Source organism: Arachis hypogaea, chromosome 5, assembly GCF_003086295.3.
Source record: "Arachis hypogaea cultivar Tifrunner chromosome 5, arahy.Tifrunner.gnm2.J5K5, whole genome shotgun sequence".
NCBI lineage: Eukaryota > Viridiplantae > Streptophyta > Magnoliopsida > Fabales > Fabaceae > Arachis > Arachis hypogaea.
This window is the reverse complement of record NC_092040.1, coordinates 40053527-40071875: the sequence shown is the minus strand read 5'-3', so window position 1 is coordinate 40071875 and position 18349 is coordinate 40053527. Positions and strand designations below refer to the sequence as shown.

General features: G+C 35.2%; 2 protein-coding genes across 2 annotated transcripts; both read left to right on the top strand.

The window, feature by feature from the left end:
- The first annotated feature begins 3055 nt into the window (after positions 1-3055).
- Positions 3056-4921, top strand: LOC112803498 (uncharacterized). Its single transcript, XM_025846988.1, has one exon. The coding sequence runs from the start codon at positions 3056-3058 to the stop codon at positions 4919-4921; it is 1866 nt and encodes a 621-aa protein (XP_025702773.1).
- Positions 4922-7517: 2596 nt separating this feature from the next.
- LOC112801391 (isoleucine--tRNA ligase, cytoplasmic-like) lies at positions 7518-18140 on the top strand. Its single transcript, XM_025844087.3, is given in 28 exon segments — positions 7518-8255; positions 8342-8407; positions 8484-8627; positions 9046-9266; positions 9420-9585; positions 10272-10382; positions 10736-10833; positions 11061-11139; positions 11265-11423; positions 11920-12000; positions 12536-12669; positions 12943-13102; positions 13268-13351; positions 13471-13546; positions 13549-13682; positions 14127-14252; positions 14376-14513; positions 14603-14706; positions 14804-14867; positions 14978-15066; positions 15163-15304; positions 16042-16105; positions 16212-16279; positions 16480-16602; positions 17177-17242; positions 17412-17523; positions 17655-17746; positions 17818-18140. Coding segments are annotated over 28 exon segments (3540 nt in total). The 5' UTR covers positions 7518-7721; the 3' UTR covers positions 17923-18140.
- Positions 18141-18349: the final 209 nt, after the last annotated feature.

The window sequence follows — 18349 nt, the reverse complement described above, 5'->3', positions numbered from 1 at the left end:
AAAGTAGTTACTTTGTCGTTTCTCGTTCTTTTCGAGACACTTGTTAATTTCTTTCTTCCTGTTAAGGTTTATTTGGCAGAGAGGAGAAGACTTGCTTAGAAATAGTGTTGGAATGACTTGAGAAAAACTCATTTGTATTACAAATATAATGGGGAGTGGAAAAAGTGACTTGGAATTGATTTTTCTTGTATTTGTGAAATGCATGTTGGTATTACTTGAATAGTGAGAAAGTTTGACCACATCTCATCATTTAGATGTTGTGCATCCTCGTCTTCATCTTTTCGAACTATGGGATGTCGAAACGAGGTTGGCCCAGACTTGCCATCAACAAAAGGAGAAAAAGTTAAATCTTCATTTTGAAAAACTTTTGCTCGAGTGAAGTTTTGAAAATACTTCCCAGAAGAGTTCGCTGGTAGAATGTCAGTGAGTAAAATTCGATTACAGAGTGACTAATCTGATTCACTTGATGCTTTGCCTTTCTGAGGGAGCCACTCCTTTTTGTTTCGTATTCTTTTTAAATACAACATTTAGCCAAAGTTGTAGTAACCAGAGAAGTCCTCCGACACTAACAGAAGATTTGCCTCGAAAGCTGTCAATTATCTGCCCTAACTCATCATAAAGATTTCCCAAAAGCAATTTGGCTAGGTTGAGTTTGCGCTTCTCATGAATAAGCAGCCAGTGTAATGTATAGTTTTGCATCGAAACACTTTTTGAGCAAAAAACTATAGTGTTGAGCCAGTAACATAGAAAGGATACATGTTCATCCTCTGTGATTGGGATATCATCTTCTCATGTTTTGCTTGATAAATTCTCCATAAGAGCTTTTCTCAACATTGTTGTACTTGTTCTCAGGTTTCGTGTCAAAGATAAGCACATGACCAATTGGTGAGAGCCTTATGATGGCTGTTACACCGAAGAGTGTGGGTCCAACCATACCACATGGTAAATGAAAGATGTTAGTGCTTTTGTTCCAAAAACATAATACAGCCCCAATCATCTAATGATGTGTTGAAGGTTGAAAATGTGAGAGTCGAAAAAGATCATAGATTTCTCAAAATTTTGATTTGTTCTTTTTGTAGGGTTCAAGTATTTTAAACCAAGAGAGAAAGTTCGCATTCTTGAAAGAGACTTTTTGGTTGTTGCGGAATGGTCGAGCATAGTCGATAAAGAGAGCTATTAATAGCTCTTGTTAATGAGTAAGTCTTGGCCTTTATAACTCGGAAAGTAGTGAGAGACTTTCTTTGCTTGTTTGAGAGAATTCAAGGGACTGAAAAAATAGTGAAGTTTGTTTTTGATGGAGAACGGGAAAAACACTTTCTTGTCATTCTCAGTATCAATTGGATCTTCGATGATAGTATCTGCTGTGTTTGAAAGGATCTTCAAGTTTGATTGTTTAGAAGCCGTTATGGTTGTCTATTCTTTTTCTTGTTCTGATGTTTGTTTTTCTTTGGCTTTCGCTGAAGCAGCCGCGATAGAAGTTGATGCATCCATCTCTATACAGTTTGAACAGAAATGGATTTAATCACTAGTTTTCTGAATTTAAATAAAATGAGAAAGAAAAATTGAATAAAAGTGTGCGAATCCCAAAGATTAGGTTTTTATAAGTAAGAAGTTTGACAGAAATTGATAAAGGCAATAAATGCATTTGAAATAATATGAGACGAGGTGAAATGTTCTAGGAAAATGCAGAAGAGTAGTAAAGTTTGAAGTTTGGAGTTCTTCATTATAATGATGATGGAAGGAGAAGTTGAAAGGGAGAATTGTTGCTGCTGAAGGTGATTAGTTTTGGAAACTTTTTGAATTTTGAAGGAAAAAGAGTTTTTAATTAAATACATAATTCTGAAAAATTGAAGTACAGAAGAGAGAAAAGAGAGTAATTAATTACTAATTAGTGACACGCGGGATGTGCGTAATTAATGAGATCCTGTTAATAGAGACGATTGTCAAACATGTGAATGGACTTTTTTCTCTTTTATATTTGTTTATCAAGAATTTAAGATAGATCTTATCTAGGATTAATTATTTCATCTTAAAAAAAAATCGATGATCCTATGAAACAATTTGTTAGTCGAAGAATTTTGTGAATCGAAATGTTGTTGGTCGAACTTGCAAGGATGTCAGCTCAAAAAAGATGTGTCAATAGAAAAGGATATCGATTTGCCATAGTTTGTCGAAAGATGAGTTTGACAGATGTGTTAAGATCGATGGTGTATTGCACTTAGCGGAACAGTTATTTTTTTGGACTTTTCAAAGATGACATCTGATAATAAAAGATTGGTTGAATTAATCTATAAATTAACGAGGCTCAGAAAAAAGCAAAGAATTAAAATTCGTTTTCAAAAAATACTTTTGCACACTTACATCCGAACAAAATTCTGCCTTAAATTTATTTTTATAATTTTTTTCAGTAATTTTCTATTCATGTATTTATATTTTACTTTTAAATTTCTTGTAATTTCTTTACAATTTATTTTCTTTTTTCTTTAAATTTTGCATTGTTATTTTAATTTTAAAGTCTTTTAAATATATTGAAAATATTTGTTACTTTCTTAAAACTAAAATCATTCACTTTATTTATGTAATTTCAATTCAAATAATTTAGTTCCATATTACATTCTATTTGTTCGTATCCTTTATTTTATTTAAGGTAGAGTTTTTGGTGGGAACTCAGATGCAGTTGACTTCATGTGAAGTTGATATTTGAGAGTCGTTAGATGAATTGACTAATTTGACTAAATTGTCATCTAATGACTCTCAATATCACCTAAGTTTTTAGAGAGATTTTAATACATCTTAAAAATTAGTATCCAAAAATTAAAAATTAGTATCCAAAAACAAAAAAAAATCGTTCTTAGATCATAAATATCAAACCCACCCAAATTTCTTCTTACAGCGAATAAATTATTTGATTAAAATCTGCAAAAACTCTCCATAACAGCATATAAATTTTTACTTTTTGTTTGTTGAGATATTCTTGTCAACAAAATCGAGATTGTTCTCTTTCCCCTCCAAATGCAAGAAGACTGGCGTCACTGCTTTACGAAGAGACATGGGAATGGCGACGACCATGTTATGGAACCTCCAAAAGCTTTGGCCATTCTCATTATTCCGAAACGACGACGTTGCAGACTCCAAGCGAATCGTAAGCAAGCTTCCAATCCCCGAACACACTAAACAGTTCGTCTTCGCCTTCCACGACCCGCAAACCCAATCCTCCATTTACGTACTCTCCGCTCTCGGCCTCTCCGAGCGATCAGCCTCCGACGCACGCTCCCTCATCACTGCCATCAAACCCGACGCCGTTTTGGTCCATGCCGATCCTTCCTTCCTCGACGAAGAAGAAGCTGTGTCCGTTAACAATCCGCTTCCCACTTCATCCTTTGGAGTAATCAAACGCTGTTTCGTCGATAGAATCGATCAGGAAAGGTACGAGAATCTCGCCGGGAGTTTCGTTCTGAGGGAGATTTTCGGGACCGGGTTTCATGGCCATGTGCTTGCTGCGAAGCTGGCTGCAGAGGAGGTAGGCTCCTCGTTTTTCGTTATTAGTTCTCCATTTGTGAATTCTTGCTTGATTAATAATAGCAGCAATGGTAGTAACAATTCTGATAGGGTTAGGGTTGGTGGTGGAAGCATTCTTCAAGTTCAAGGTTTTGTAAATGGTGCTATTACTGGTTTTAGTTTGAGTCCAACTAGAAGTTATAAGAGATTGTGTCTTAATAACGATGTGCATTCCCAGTTAGTGAAGGCTTTGTCTCTGTGCTTGGAACCATTTTCTACTAGTTCTGGTTCTAGCTCTATGGAAAATGAAATTAAGCCCATGAGTAGTTATGAGATTCCTGCATTTGCCAGGTCTACATATCCTTTACTTGAGGAATTGCATGATATATTCAGTGATGTTCCATCGATTGGGAAGGCGCTGGCGCATGTTCAAAAGATGCTGGTGGATGTGAGCAGAGGTGAGGTTCTTGACACAAGGACTGTTTCTGAGGTCTATGCATTCAGAATTGCGGTTGAGGTGCTTAGGATTGGTCTGAGCAAGAATGGTTTAAGGCCAATCAAGAGGAAAGGTGCTCCCAAAAAGGGTGAGGAGGTCAAGTTCTCGGAGCTTCCTCTTGAGGACATGTCGCACGCACTGCTGGCGCAGGTGATTCGTTGGCAGAGTGATAAGTACAAGAACATTGTAGCAGTGGTAGATGCTGGAGCATTGGAAGGTCTTAGGAAACACTGGGATACTCCGGTTCTTCCTCAAGTTAAAGACATTGTTGGACAAATCACACATTGTGGAAGGGAAGGGGCTTTTTTGATTCATGATGACAGGAAGTGGTTACTGGCAGATAGGCCCATGGTGGCGGTTAGTGCTGGAGCTTCGGCGATTTTGGGAGCTTCATTGCTGTCTAAAGCTGTCCCGGCATCTTCTGTGTTGAAGGCTGTTACTTACAAGGTCCCGGCTTCACTCAAACTCATTCTCAATCAAACACAGAGAGCATTGGCTTTTGCCTTTGGTTCCTCCAAAGCTGCAGCAGGGGTCAAAGCTTCAAGTACCATTCGGGCTGCAGCATCTGCTACAAAGATTCGTGCCGTGACTCACAGCATTATAGTATATGTGGAGAGGACCAGCATCTCGGCTATGAGGACAGCGTTCTACGAAATAATGAGAAAGAGAAAAATGCAGCGAGTTGGGTTCTTGCCTTTGGCAACATTTGCATGTAGCATGGGAACCTGCACGGGATTGATGATGTATGGTGATGGGATTGAGTGTGCTGTTGAATCTGTGCCTGCAGCCCCTTCCATTGCCAGTTTGGGTCGTGGGATTCAGCATCTGCGTGAGGCATCTCAAGCAGTGATGCAAGCAGAAGGAACTAGAATCCAAAAGTCAATAGAGTCTCTAATAAACAGAATAAAGAGATCGAAGGATGGGTAAAGCAAGAGTATAATAGTTGTATAGATATTCATTGTGATATAAAGAATCAAACCTGATTCATAGGGGGTTCAGTATAAACCTGATTGTACATATATGATGCTGTTAATGTGAAGATGGCAACAATAATGCCCACCATTGAGGTATTGTGGATTTTTTGGTCATTACGGCATACTTAATTTTTGTAGTATTAACTGTGTGGCTCAACTGAAGAGTCAATGTTCTCTTTTGTCAACCAGAACCATGGTTTTCGAAAGCGTATAGTTACTTAATTAGGAATATTTTTGCAACCTATTTAAGAGGAGGAGTTTTAGTCTTTTTTTACGTTTTGTATTATCAACTAGACCTTTCAATAGTCAACAAAAAAAGAAAGACCTTTCAATGACCATTTGTTATTTAAGCCAATACTTTAAAAACTAATGATGCTAACATAGTAAGGGTTAATGTTCAAATTCGTCCCTGAAAGATCACGCGATCTTCATTTTTCGTCCCCAAATGATTTTCTTAATCAAATTAGTCCTCAAAGATAAACTGTTAGTCAAATTAGTCCTTCCGTCAATTGGATGATGACGTGTCACGTTAAATGCCACGTGGCATGATGACGCGACACGCCACGTGGCAGGTCAGTGACACGTGGTATGCCACGTGGCACTTGACATGTAAAAAGTTTTTTATTAGTCAAAATAGTCCTTGAAAGTCTAGAGTAAGTCATTTTCATCCCTCAAATTTTAAAAATTAGTCAAACTAGTCCTTATATATTTTTTTATAATATTAAATTTATAATATTTTTTATACTACTAATTTTAATATTATTTTTTAAACCTTAATAAACAAAATTCTCTTTACATAAAATAATAAAAATAATTAAAGTTTTATAAAGTTATTTTATCATTTATATTTTAAAATTTTACATTTTTAAATTATAATTTTTTATGTGAATTTTTTTTATTTAAATGAGTTTATCAAATTATTGTTGATTATATATTTAAAAATTTAATATTTTAAATTTTACTAAATAATATAGTAATTATTTTAAATTTTAAATATAATTTTTATTATTATTTAATTTATATAGTAAAACTCAATAATTGAAAAACTGGTTTATGGAATCACTTTTTGAATCTTAATATTCTAATATAATTTTTTAAATATTTCATTTAAAACAAAAGGAATTTTATTTTAATACGAAGCATATCTATTTAAATAATATACTAATGCGGAGTAGCCTGTATTATGTATAGGTATAATGTTTCCTATTTCATTTTATCTCATTGATTTGTGAAATTAAAAGAAAAATTATATAATCTATCTCAAACATATGAAACACACAAAAATTTATTATGATATTTGCACGTATTATGCTTAAGAAGCAATTCGTTAATAATAATAATAATAATAATAATAATAATAATAATAATAATAATAATAATAATAATAATAATAATAATAATAATAATTAAGCAACAAATTTTCAATATTTTGTAAAGTTTGAAATTGAAGCAAAATTTGTAGATCTTCTTGAATTTTGACTCTAAATATCATTACCATTACATCCTATATGTAAGTAATACTGTAATGAAAAAAAAAGATGTAGTAGAAAAAAAATAGTGGTATAACTTTGTTTAGGTTAACATACATAAATTTTGATTTTGAGCATATAACTTTGTTTAGGTTAATAAATACATACATTTTAATTTTGAGTATATATATATATATATACCAGCAAAATGTAATAATGTAAGAAAAAGGTTTTAGAATAGAAAAGAATAAGAGAGATTTTGAGAAGAATTAAAGGAGAGTGATAATTTTATTGAAAAAAAATTTAAGAAGAAAAGATACAATTATTAATGTTTTGTTTGTCAATTATATTTCTATTAAAATTAGTTGTATCAAAAAATATTTCAAATATAATATTATGAAGAAAAAATAAAAAAAAATTATATAAGGACTAGTTTGACTAATTTTTAAAATTTGAGGGATGAAAATAACTTATGTCTGGACTTTCAAGGACTATTTTGACTAATAAAAAACTTTTTTACATGTCAAGTGACACCTGGCATGCCACGTGTCACTGACTTGCCATGTGGGGTGTCACGTCATCATGTCACGTGGCACTTAACGTGACACGTCATCATTCAATTGACGGAAGGACTAATTTGACTAACAGTTTATCTTTTATGGACTAATTTGATTAAAAAGTTCATCCGGAGACGAAAATGAAGATCGTGTGATCTTTCAGGGACGAATTTGAACATTAACCCAACATAGTAAGTATAGAAGTCAGAGCACACCACATTATGTTGATTTTTCATGTTGCAATAGTTAGAAAACAACCATGACATTACTATAATTTATACATTACATGGGTAGAAATATGTATATAAGGAGTTATTAAAAGTGTGATAATAAATATCAAAATTTTATCTTTAAAACACTTCTATTAAAAAATCCTATATAGTATTTAATTATTTTTATCATATTTTTTCTTTCACAAATATTTTCGTCAACTTTCGAAAACATTAATGTTTTTGTTAGTTTGCCTTGTGTTCAACCAGCTTTTGTTTCCCCAACAAAAATGGTGTACTCTTTGATAATAGATGGGCCCATAAAAGAATGCGTAGAATAGAAGGTCCAACATGCAAAACACAAAAAACAGTTTCTCAGTGTTCAGTTTTTAGTTGAGTTTTACGCAGAGACCCCCCCAAAACCCTTGTTTTCCTTCATTTCTGTACGGCGTCATCTATCAGTGACTGTATTTCGGCTTAGCTGAGCCTCCAACACGCACCGCATCAAGTTTCCAGTGATGGATGAAGTGTGCGAGGGGAAGGACTTCTCGTTCCCGAAGCAGGAAGAGAAGGTTCTAGAATTCTGGTCCAAAGTGAAGGCCTTCGAAACACAGCTAGAACTCACCAAGGACAAGCCCGAATACATCTTCTACGATGGTCCTCCCTTTGCCACCGGCCTCCCTCACTACGGCCACATCCTCGCCGGCACCATCAAGGATATCGTCACGCGTTACCAGTCCATGACGGGGCACCACGTCACGCGCCGATTCGGATGGGACTGCCACGGCCTCCCCGTCGAGAACGAGATCGACAAGAAGCTCGGAATCAAGAAGAGGGAGGACGTTATCAAGATGGGGATCGATAAGTACAATGAGGAGTGTAGGAGCATAGTCACGCGCTACGTTAGCGAGTGGGAGAAAGTCATTACGCGCACCGGCAGGTGGATTGACTTCAAGAACGATTACAAGACCATGGACCGGAACTTCATGGAGTCCGTTTGGTGGGTCTTCGCTCAGCTCTTCGAGAAAGGATTGGTCTACAAAGGATTTAAGGTACCCTTTCATCTCGTTGCATTACAATGCTGTAACTGTTTTTTATTATCATTGATTGATTGATTTTTTTTAAAAATTGCTTGCAGGTTATGCCGTATAGCACTGGCTGCAAAACTCCGTTGTCTAATTTTGAGGCGGGTCAGAATTATCAGGTTTGCGATTTTCGAGCTCTTGCATTTTGTTGTTATTGCTTGTTGGTGATTGAAATGAGATTCTATGTTGGCGCAGGATGTACCTGATCCCGAGATAATGATGACATTTCCGGTTATTGGCGATCCACATAATGCTTCTTTTGTAGCTTGGACAACTACTCCATGGACCCTTCCAAGTAATCTAGCTCTTTGTGTGAATGCTAATTTTACCTACGTGAAGGTCAGTTAACTCTGTAGCTGAGAGAGATATATAGTTATGTTGAGCTTGTTCACTAGTAGAAAGGCTATTTATTTGGATTTATTGAATTTTCTAATATTGCTAGATCTTAAGTTTTTAGTGTGTGTGTGAGAGAGAAAGAGAGAGAGAGTAGAACGTATTATTGGTCAGGTGGGAATTTCAAGTTTGGTTATTGTGTCGTGCTGGAACTGAAGATTAGAATTGTGATTGGATTTTGCTTTTTGGTGAAAATCCTAATATGATGATGAAGTGGCAAAGAATAATTATGTAGTTAACTAAGTTTTGATCTTCTGGTACAAAATATGTTGCCAATTCTTTCCCAGACTCTTTAAATTTTCTTGCTCTTTTTTAAATAGTTATTTGTTTTTTGGAAACTAACACACCAAGCAAATAAAACCAGGTTCGCAATAAGTATTCGGGCAAAATTTATATCATTGCTGAATCTCGTCTGTCGGCACTACCTAAGGATAAACCCAAGGAAGCTGTTGTTAACGGTTCTGTTGGGGCCCCCAAAAAAGCAAATGTGAAGTCCAAGGAATCTTCCGGCGGAAAAACTGAAAATGTTTTGGATTCTTTTGAAGTGCTGGAGAAATTCCCAGGGTCTTCGCTAGTGGGAAAGAAGTGAGCTGTCTTCCTTCCACAATAATCACTTTCATTAGCTTACTATTCTAGTGTTTTACTTTTTACTTGTCTGTTTTGAGATTTATCTAATGACTTCTATGTATGTAAAGTTTTGTTCTGTATTGAAGCTCAAAGGGTTAACATGTTTTGCAGGTATGAACCATTATTTGGTTACTTTATAGAGCTATCTGATACTGCTTTTAGAGTTGTGTCCGACAATTATGTTACTGATGATAGTGGTACTGGCATTGTCCATTGTGCCCCTGCTTTTGGTGAAGATGATTTTCGAGTTTGCATTGAGAATCACATTCTTAATAAGGTTGGTACTTGAAGCATGAATTTTGTTTTTTATGTGAAACATTTCTGTCAAAGGGATGCTTCTCTATGGTGTTTGATTGATTTCAAAACCAACCTGGGATTGTAGAATCAGTTCTGTGGGGGAGTTTGTATGCTTCTATTTGTAACTCTTACCGGTCTTTAGTTGGGAATGAATTATACTCCCTCTTGGTTATTGCATATCATGGTGTATATACAGTCCTAGCTCCTAGGCATTTTGTGAACAGCAAATCCTACTCTGAGTAGGATTGTAGGAACAAGGGAAGTGTTTTATATTTCACTTAATATTTCGATGGCCATAACAGCTCAAACATAAATATATAACTGATTTTTTCTTCTATTAATCCCTCCCTCCCCCCCCCCCCCCCAAAAAAAAAAAAACGAAACTTATCTTTGAGAGGTTCGGTGGGTTTTCTGAACCCGGACATTTATTTTAGTTTTGGTTATGTGGATTATTGAGCTATAAGGTTGAGAAGGGGGGAATTCAGTTCTAAGATCTTCGTTTGGGGTAGGATGCAATGACGCCGTTTGATTTTTGCAGCTGACCCAACTAATGCTCTTCATGTTATGTGATGGCATCATTTGATTCCTGTAGCTGAGACCATTTGTCATTTGTTTGTTGACAATCTTTACGATATGATTACTCAGATATTACATTACCATGTATAGGATAATCTAACAGTAGCTGTTGATGATGATGGCTGCTTTACTGAAAAAATTACTGACTTTAGCGGCTGCTATATCAAAGATGCTGACAAGGATATAATTGAAGCTGTGAAGGTATTTTACATCTATCTAAAAGAACATAAATATCTATTATTTAATTGTAATGATTTACACTGTGATTGACTATCAGTCAGGATTCTCACCATGTGACTTGCGGAAACATTGTGTACTTTTTCTTTCTCTTTCTTTTGTATAAACTTTTCCACTCTTCCTTCCATTGTTAAAAGGTAGTTAATTTATGGAAGATCAATGTTAGAGTTCCAGATTTGTGATGCCTAATTTAAGCGTTGGAGTCAAGGGTGTTTTCTTTTCTTTCTTGAAAACTCTGTTTTGTTTGGATTCCTATATTTATTACTTTTTTATTCCTATATTTATTACTTTTTTCTCGCATGTATTTCTTTCCTTAGGCAAAGGGTAGGCTGGTTAAGCAAGGAACCTTTACTCATTCTTATCCATTCTGCTGGAGATCTGGTACTCCTCTAATTTACAGAGCTGTTCCTAGCTGGTAAGTCCCCCCCCCCCCCCCCTCTTCTCTCTCTCTCTCTCTCTCTTTTTTTTTTTTACCATTTTGTGTTGCTGGATCCATGTTTACAAGTTCGAATTTTTAAAACTGTCATCTTTGTTGTTCTTATGCTTTATTTATAACTTTCAAATTGCAGTAGTATTTATCATATACTGAATTGAAAACTACTACAGCTGTTTATTTATCTTACATGTGCTGCTTCATTTTAGGTTTGTTAAGGTGGAGTTATTGAAAGAGAAATTATTGGAAAATAATAAGCAGACTTACTGGGTCCCGGATTTTGTCAAGGTATATAATATCTTGCTGCCCATTTGTCATGTACTGATTATTTATTATTTTATCTCATTTCATTCCTTCCCATTTGCTGAAGGTGTATTTTTTGTAAATATTTCTGCTGTTCCTACGCCTTGCAGGACAAACGATTTCACAATTGGCTGGAAAATGCCAGAGATTGGGCAATTAGCCGAAGTAGGTTTTGGGGGACTCCTCTCCCTTTATGGATTAGTGAGGATGAAAAAGAAATAATTGTCATTGATTCTGTTGCAAAACTTGAAAAGCTTTCAGGTGTAAAGGTTAGAATTTTCTGTTGGCCTTTCTGATATTACATAGTACATTCTTGGCATGCATCCTTGTTATCTTTTTTTAATTAATATATGTTGACTACAAATATTTTGACTTGTGTATTGATATACATGTTCTTTCAGTACGTTTGGTGATGTTGATACCATTATTTGTAGCTTCATTTCATCGGTGTTGAAATTATTATATTCTTTCTGCAGTTCTTCAGAACTCTTGAAGTTAGTTTGTAATGTACTATTGTAATCATGTCAGTTTTTGGCTTGATAGCTGTAATCATAAAGTAACCGAATCTAATGGCATGGTTCTATTTTTCGCAAGTTACTGTTACATCCCTTAATGATTGGCTTATGCATGTGTTACTTGGCAGCTTTGGCTAAATGCATATTTGTTGTGTACTTGTGTTAACCCATCCACCATGTATATATTTTGTACATGGCAATACTTGCTCAATGACTGACATCTCTAATTCGATTTAAATTTTTTGTGCAGGTGTTTGATCTTCATCGTCATAACATTGATCACATTACAATTCAATCCGAAAGTGGCCGTGTGCTTCGACGGGTTGATGATGTAATGTCAGCTCATAGCTTTCGTGCAATGTTGTATCTATTCATTCTTCTGTTGTCAAGATTGAGATGCTATCTAGCATATGTTCATGTTGCTCAAGGATCATAGGGTCCTGCATCCCACATAGAGTGATGTTTATAAGAATAAGACCCCATTTTACTCCTCAAAAGATGCACATATCATCATTCCGGTCTTCAAACAAACTTTTAATTCAATATACTTCATCTATAGAGATTGCATCAATTTGGTTATTCCAAAAGTTGATCAATATAGTTTTAAAATAACTGAACATAGCATTGTTTGCTTAATTGTTTTACTCTATTCATGTTTTACTCCATTCATAGATACTTTATTCATAAATGTAATGTGATTTTATAAGTCCTTCAAAAATTAAAATTATGCTTGAATCATCACTTGCTTAGATTATAATACCAAATACAAATGGGATATCTACTAGCATTACTTGAAAAACATATTACACTTGATGGTTGCTAGAGATATTGCCCTTTGTTATAGAGCATTTATTTTTATATTTCAGGTGTTTGACTGCTGGTTTGAAAGTGGATCCATGCCATATGCTTATATTCATTATCCTTTCGAAAATATTGAGCTATTTGAGAAGAATTTCCCTGGTCATTTCGTGGCTGAAGGGCTAGATCAAACCCGTGGATGGTTAGTTTCTTGCTCCTCATATCATCTGGCATATGATAGGAGACCGAGAGTCCGGTTCATGATTGCTGGGTTGTGGCTTTTTATACTGGTTTTATCATCATCCTCAATATCAATGTCATTTTGGTGAAAGGCATTAAAGTTTAAGATTCTAAATGTTGATTGTGTTCTTATTCCTTTTATCATTTTACGTCATTCAAATTTGATTGCATTTTGCTTTGATCATAATTCATTACTTATCTCAACCCTCTCCTTGGGATAAATCACTACTTGCAGGTTTTATACTCTTATGGTACTGGCAACTGCATTATTTGGTAAGCCTGCCTTTAGAAATTTGATTTGCAATGGACTTGTCCTGGCTGAAGATGGGAAGAAGATGAGTAAAAGTTTGAAAAATTATCCTCCGCCCATGGAAGTTGTTGATGATTACGGAGCAGTAAGAAAGTTCTGACTTTATCTGTTTCATCCTTTTTGGGGACGTTACATGTACCATAAGGATGTGCATTTTGCATGCTTTCCTGTTTATGGTATAATGACTTAATATGTAGTTTTATTTATATTATAAAAGCATTGTCGTGATATATTTTTGCATTTCGAATAGGATGCATTGCGTTTATACCTTATAAACTCTCCTGTTGTGCGAGCTGAGCCACTGCGTTTCAAGAAGGAAGGAGTTTATGGTGTTGTAAGAATCACTAATTTGTTTGCCTCTAGCTCTTTCTATTTTAAAAAATTGATTTGCCTGTATTAATCCCATTTTATTTAATTATACTTCTAATTTTTTTGGGTGTTCATACGTCCCAGGTTAGGGATGTTTTTCTCCCATGGTATAATGCATATAGGTTCCTTGTTCAAAATGCAAAGAGGCTTGAAGTTGAGGGCTAGCACCTTTTATTCCAATTGATCATGCTACACTCCAGAAGTCATCTAATGTTCTTGACCAGTGGATCAACTCAGCCACACAGAGTCTCATTCATTTTGTCAAACAAGAAATGAATGCTTACCGGCTCTACACAGTGAGTAATGCTTCTTATGAAGCTTTATGAATGTGATGACAACTACCTTCTACAATATTGATTTATGAGCTATCCATTGTCTAAATTGCAAACTTATTTAATTTGATCTTAACTATGGTTTGGTGATTTGTCCTAGCATTTTACATCCATTTCCTTGTATTATTCTTCTGTCTCTCTCAAGGGGGGAAAAAATCTCATCCTTGTTTCAATTTCTATTTTATTTTGACCCATAGTTAAACTTGTTGAACTTCTTGGACTGAATTGGTGGTTTCACCAGTGTGATTATCATTATTCACTTGGTGTTATCATGGTGCCTGTTATATGAGATTATTCCCACTTCCTTTCACATTTTGCCACCCCCACCATCTGTTAGTTACATATGTATTTCGGCATATTCATAGCATAACATCTGCTAATTTGTAATGTTATGAAACGATCTTGCAGGTTGTTCCTTACCTCCTGAAGTTTCTTGACAACCTGACAAATATATACGTACGGTTCAACCGGAAGAGACTTAAAGGTCGTACTGGAGAAGAAGACTGCCGGACAGCTCTGTCAACTCTTTATAATGTATATCTTTAATCTTATCCATGGTCATGACTTATTAACTTTTTTAATTCCCATTTGCCCTTCTACATTCTGACCTTTCTGGTCTCCTAGTTGTCTTTAGTGATATTTCATTACTTTTTTCAGGTGCTTTTGTTGTCCTGTAAAGTTATGGCTCCTTTTACTCCATTCTTCACCGAGGTCCTCTTTCAAAATATGAGAAAAGCCTGTAATGGGCTTGAGGAAAGCATACACTATTGCAGTTTCCCTGAGGAAGAAGGCGAGGTATGCATCTTAGCAGTTAGTATATTCTGAGTGATCTATATGATTTCATTTTGTAGTAGAAATCTTCAAGAACTGCTTGCTTTTGTTAGAGGGACGAGCGGATTGAGCAGAGCGTTTCCAGGATGATGACAATAATTGATCTGGCTCGAAACATTCGGGAGCGTAACAACAAACCTCTGAAGACTCCGCTAAGGTACCTTAGTATTTACTAGTGCATGTATTGAGTATGGCTGTATGTACTTTATATTCTTTTTCAGCATTATGAGTTTAATAAAATTTTGGTACTGTAGGGAAATGGTGATAGTTCATCCAGATGTTAACTTCCTTGATGACATAGCTGGGAAGTTGCGGGAGGTACATGCATCCTTTTTATCTTAAGCAATTTGAATTGTTTTTCCCTCTAAAAAGAACTGGTTGCTGAAACAGGTTGTGATTTGATATATATGAATCTGTTTGTGTTACAGTATGTGCTGGAGGAACTAAATATCCGGTCACTTGTACCATGTAATGATACTTTGAAGTATGCTTCTTTACGTGCTGAGCCTGATTTTAGGTATGTTTTCCATATGGTTATGTAGCTGTTTGTCTCCTATTTATGTTAATGTTTCATAATGTAGTGCCATTTTCTCACCTTTTTTTGTGTCTGCAGCATTTTGGGAAAGAGACTTGGAAAATCTATGGGTATCGTTGCTAAAGAAGTCAAAGCAATGTCACAAGAAAGTATTTTGTCTTTCGAGAGTGCTGGAGAAGTTGTTATTGCAAATCACTGTTTGAAGCTGACTGATATTAAGGTGATAGCTTTATTTATAAGCTGGAGTTCAAGTGTTATGTTAAATATGTAGATGTCTAAAAAATGACAAACAAATATGTCAAGATTGCTCAGGCATAAATGATAGATCTCAGCTGCGATACAGAAAGCAAATATAAACTTATCCTAATCCTGAATAATATAAGGCAAAATTATTCTAATCCTAATCCTAATCCCAACCTATCCCTACATGGATTTCTTAGTCCTCAAAGTGGATGATTGGTACTACTTTCCATTCATTAAGTTGAACCCTTTAAAATGTGTGGCATTTGTTACTTTAGTGCCTAGATTCAACATGTCTCATTGAAGGATTAGTATTACAAAACAAACAGGAACCAAACGTTGTCATATGCTAGCCACCTTTTCACTGGTATTTTTATGGATGTTCTCTTGGAAGCCCCATTGCCTTTTTTGGTGGTTCCTCCCTATCTACAACATTCTCTTTCAAATGTGATATTGTTACTGCGAAAAGGTATTCCTGTTTTTGAATAGAGTAGTGAGTGAAGAAAATCCAATTAAATATTTGTTTTTGACTATGGTTTCTAAAGTATTTCTATTTGTTTGTGGTGACCATCACCTGTAGTGGAGCCTTAAATTTATATATGGAGTACCTGAACTTGTAATTGCTATTCTTTCTTCCAAAGCATCAATGGAAATCATGGGTTTCCTCTGTAAGTGGTGAAAATAAATTGGTACCTTGTATTCTTTATTTTTATACAGATTCTTCGTGATTTTAAGCGACCTGATGGTATGACAGAGGAGGAGATTGATGCAGCAGGAGATAGTAAGAATCTATACTAGTTGAGAATGGCTTAGTTTTAGTTTGAATGTATGTTGATTTATCCATGGCTGGGAGAAAAAAGGCTGACTGAAACCCATCTTCCTTTCAGCTGATGTTTTAGTGATATTGGACTTGCATCCAGATGAGTCTCTGTTGGAGGCTGGTGCTGCCCGTGAGGTAAACTACTTTTATCATTGAAATGGTCATTCTTAATTAACATTCTACATATTGTGCATGCATGTAATGGAACAAATCTACAACCTGGCTTATAAATATGCCTTTTCTTCTAATAATCTCCTTAAATGTTACTAGTTAAATATATTTTAGGTCAAAAGTTAGCATATTCATTTCTTGTGGATTGAATTTGCCTCCTACAGATCGTTAACAGAATTCAAAAGTTACGGAAGAAAATTGCTCTTGAACCGACTGATATGGTGGAGGTTTACTTTGAATCATTGGATGGAGATAAGAATCTCTCTCAAAGGGTTTTGCACTCTCAGGTATACTCAATAATTAATACTATGCGTGCATGTCTGTGTATGTAATAATAGACAATTCTTTGAGCTGATAAGGATGCATGCCAAGGAGAACACCTTCCTAGATATTTATTCATGATAAAAAGATAATACCTAAGAAAAATCAGCAGAAATGATAGTGATGATCAACCGGCTCAATTAACATCAGTGTAGAGTTCAAATGCTATGTTTTTAAGTATTTCTCAAAAATTATCAACACAAGCATAAACATTACATAATAAAATAGGTATATGTAAACTAAACTGTATCCTTCTATTTATAAGCAGAATCTTAGTGGGCAATATAGGTTAAATTGAAAAGTATTTTGGGCAAAAAAGCTGCTTGTCTTCAAAATTTCAAAATTGTCTGTGCTTGCTGTCCATCACTCAGATGAAAGTAATGCATGGGTTGAAATTGTGTTTGCGCCGGGGATAGGTGAACTGCCTCTCATTGAGGACTGTGGACTACTTACTAATCAGTAATTATTTAATTGATGTACACATTGATTCATGGTGCTAAGATTATCAATGCTGTTTGCTTTTTATAATTTTATTTGCAGGCATCTTACATCAGGGATGCTATTGGTTCTCAATTGCTTTCACATTCTTTGATGCCAGCACATGCTGTAAGTTGTTTATATTGTTTCCATGATTTAAATTTCTTAAGAGAGGAAGAAATTATGGTTGCTTTCATTTTCCTTTAAAGAGGGAAGCACAAATGCTTAACAGTTTTGACTTACGAGAGTATCTCAAAGTCAGTCACCCAAGAACTGAAAATTTCTTGTACAAATGCAGGTTGTCCTTGGTGAAGAGAGGTTCCATGGGATTTCTGGCATGTCATTTGGTATCATTTTGGCAAGACCTACAGTGATGTTTAACTCAAAAGCCATTCTACCATTGTTTCAAGGTTTGTATTTGGTTAGTTCAGTTGATCTCTTATGCATAAAGCAAAAACAAACAGTTATATCCCTTGATGCATGTATCATCATCATACTTGACCCTTGTTTGCTCCAACTTGCTGTTCTTCTGTGGCTATAGGTAACAAGAAATACGCCCATAATCTTGAAACTTACTTGCTATCGAGAGATAATTCAAATTTGAAGTCAGAATTTCAAAATGGAAATGGAAAGGTTTGACCAAGTCCTGTTTTAGTGGTTTTAGGTTAAACAAAATGCCCATATTCATTTGTCTCTTGTTGCAGATTATAGTTGACTCCATTGAAGAACAACCCTCTGTAAGCCTGGTCCTTGGTGAGCATGTGTTTCTCACTGTCGGGGACTGCTACGTTGCTGGAAAAGCTAATTAATTTAGGTTGCTGGAGTTTTCCTTTCGATCTTCTATAATGTTGATGTGTTATTCCTTTGTATGATTAGTTAACAGAAAGCGGATACTGTGTTTTATCTCATTTTTAATGTTATTCTTTGGCTGTATAGAGAACCTCAGTTGTTTTATTGAAATATAAGTTGCTTCAAGTAACTACAGATAATAATATCTCAATTTTGTCGGGCTGGTGCTCGTTTACCATGCTTGCTTTGTTGGCATTTTATTTCATATATCGTACTTCTGTCTACTTTTTCCTCTTTTTTTCAATCAGGTATTGGATCATTCTGTTGTGTAAGCGACGTCTCCAAGTTGTTCTCCGGAAAGGCATCATGGCATGGTTCCATGTTTATCGGTCCATCAATCTTCTACTAGTTTCAACGCTAACGGTTGGTTTTATTTCTGTGCAATGG

What these genes read in the sequence shown, in the direction of transcription:
- LOC112803498 (XM_025846988.1), top strand. Translation starts at nt 3,056, where the DNA reads ATGGCGACGACCATGTTATGGAACCTCCAAAAGCTTTGGCCATTCTCA.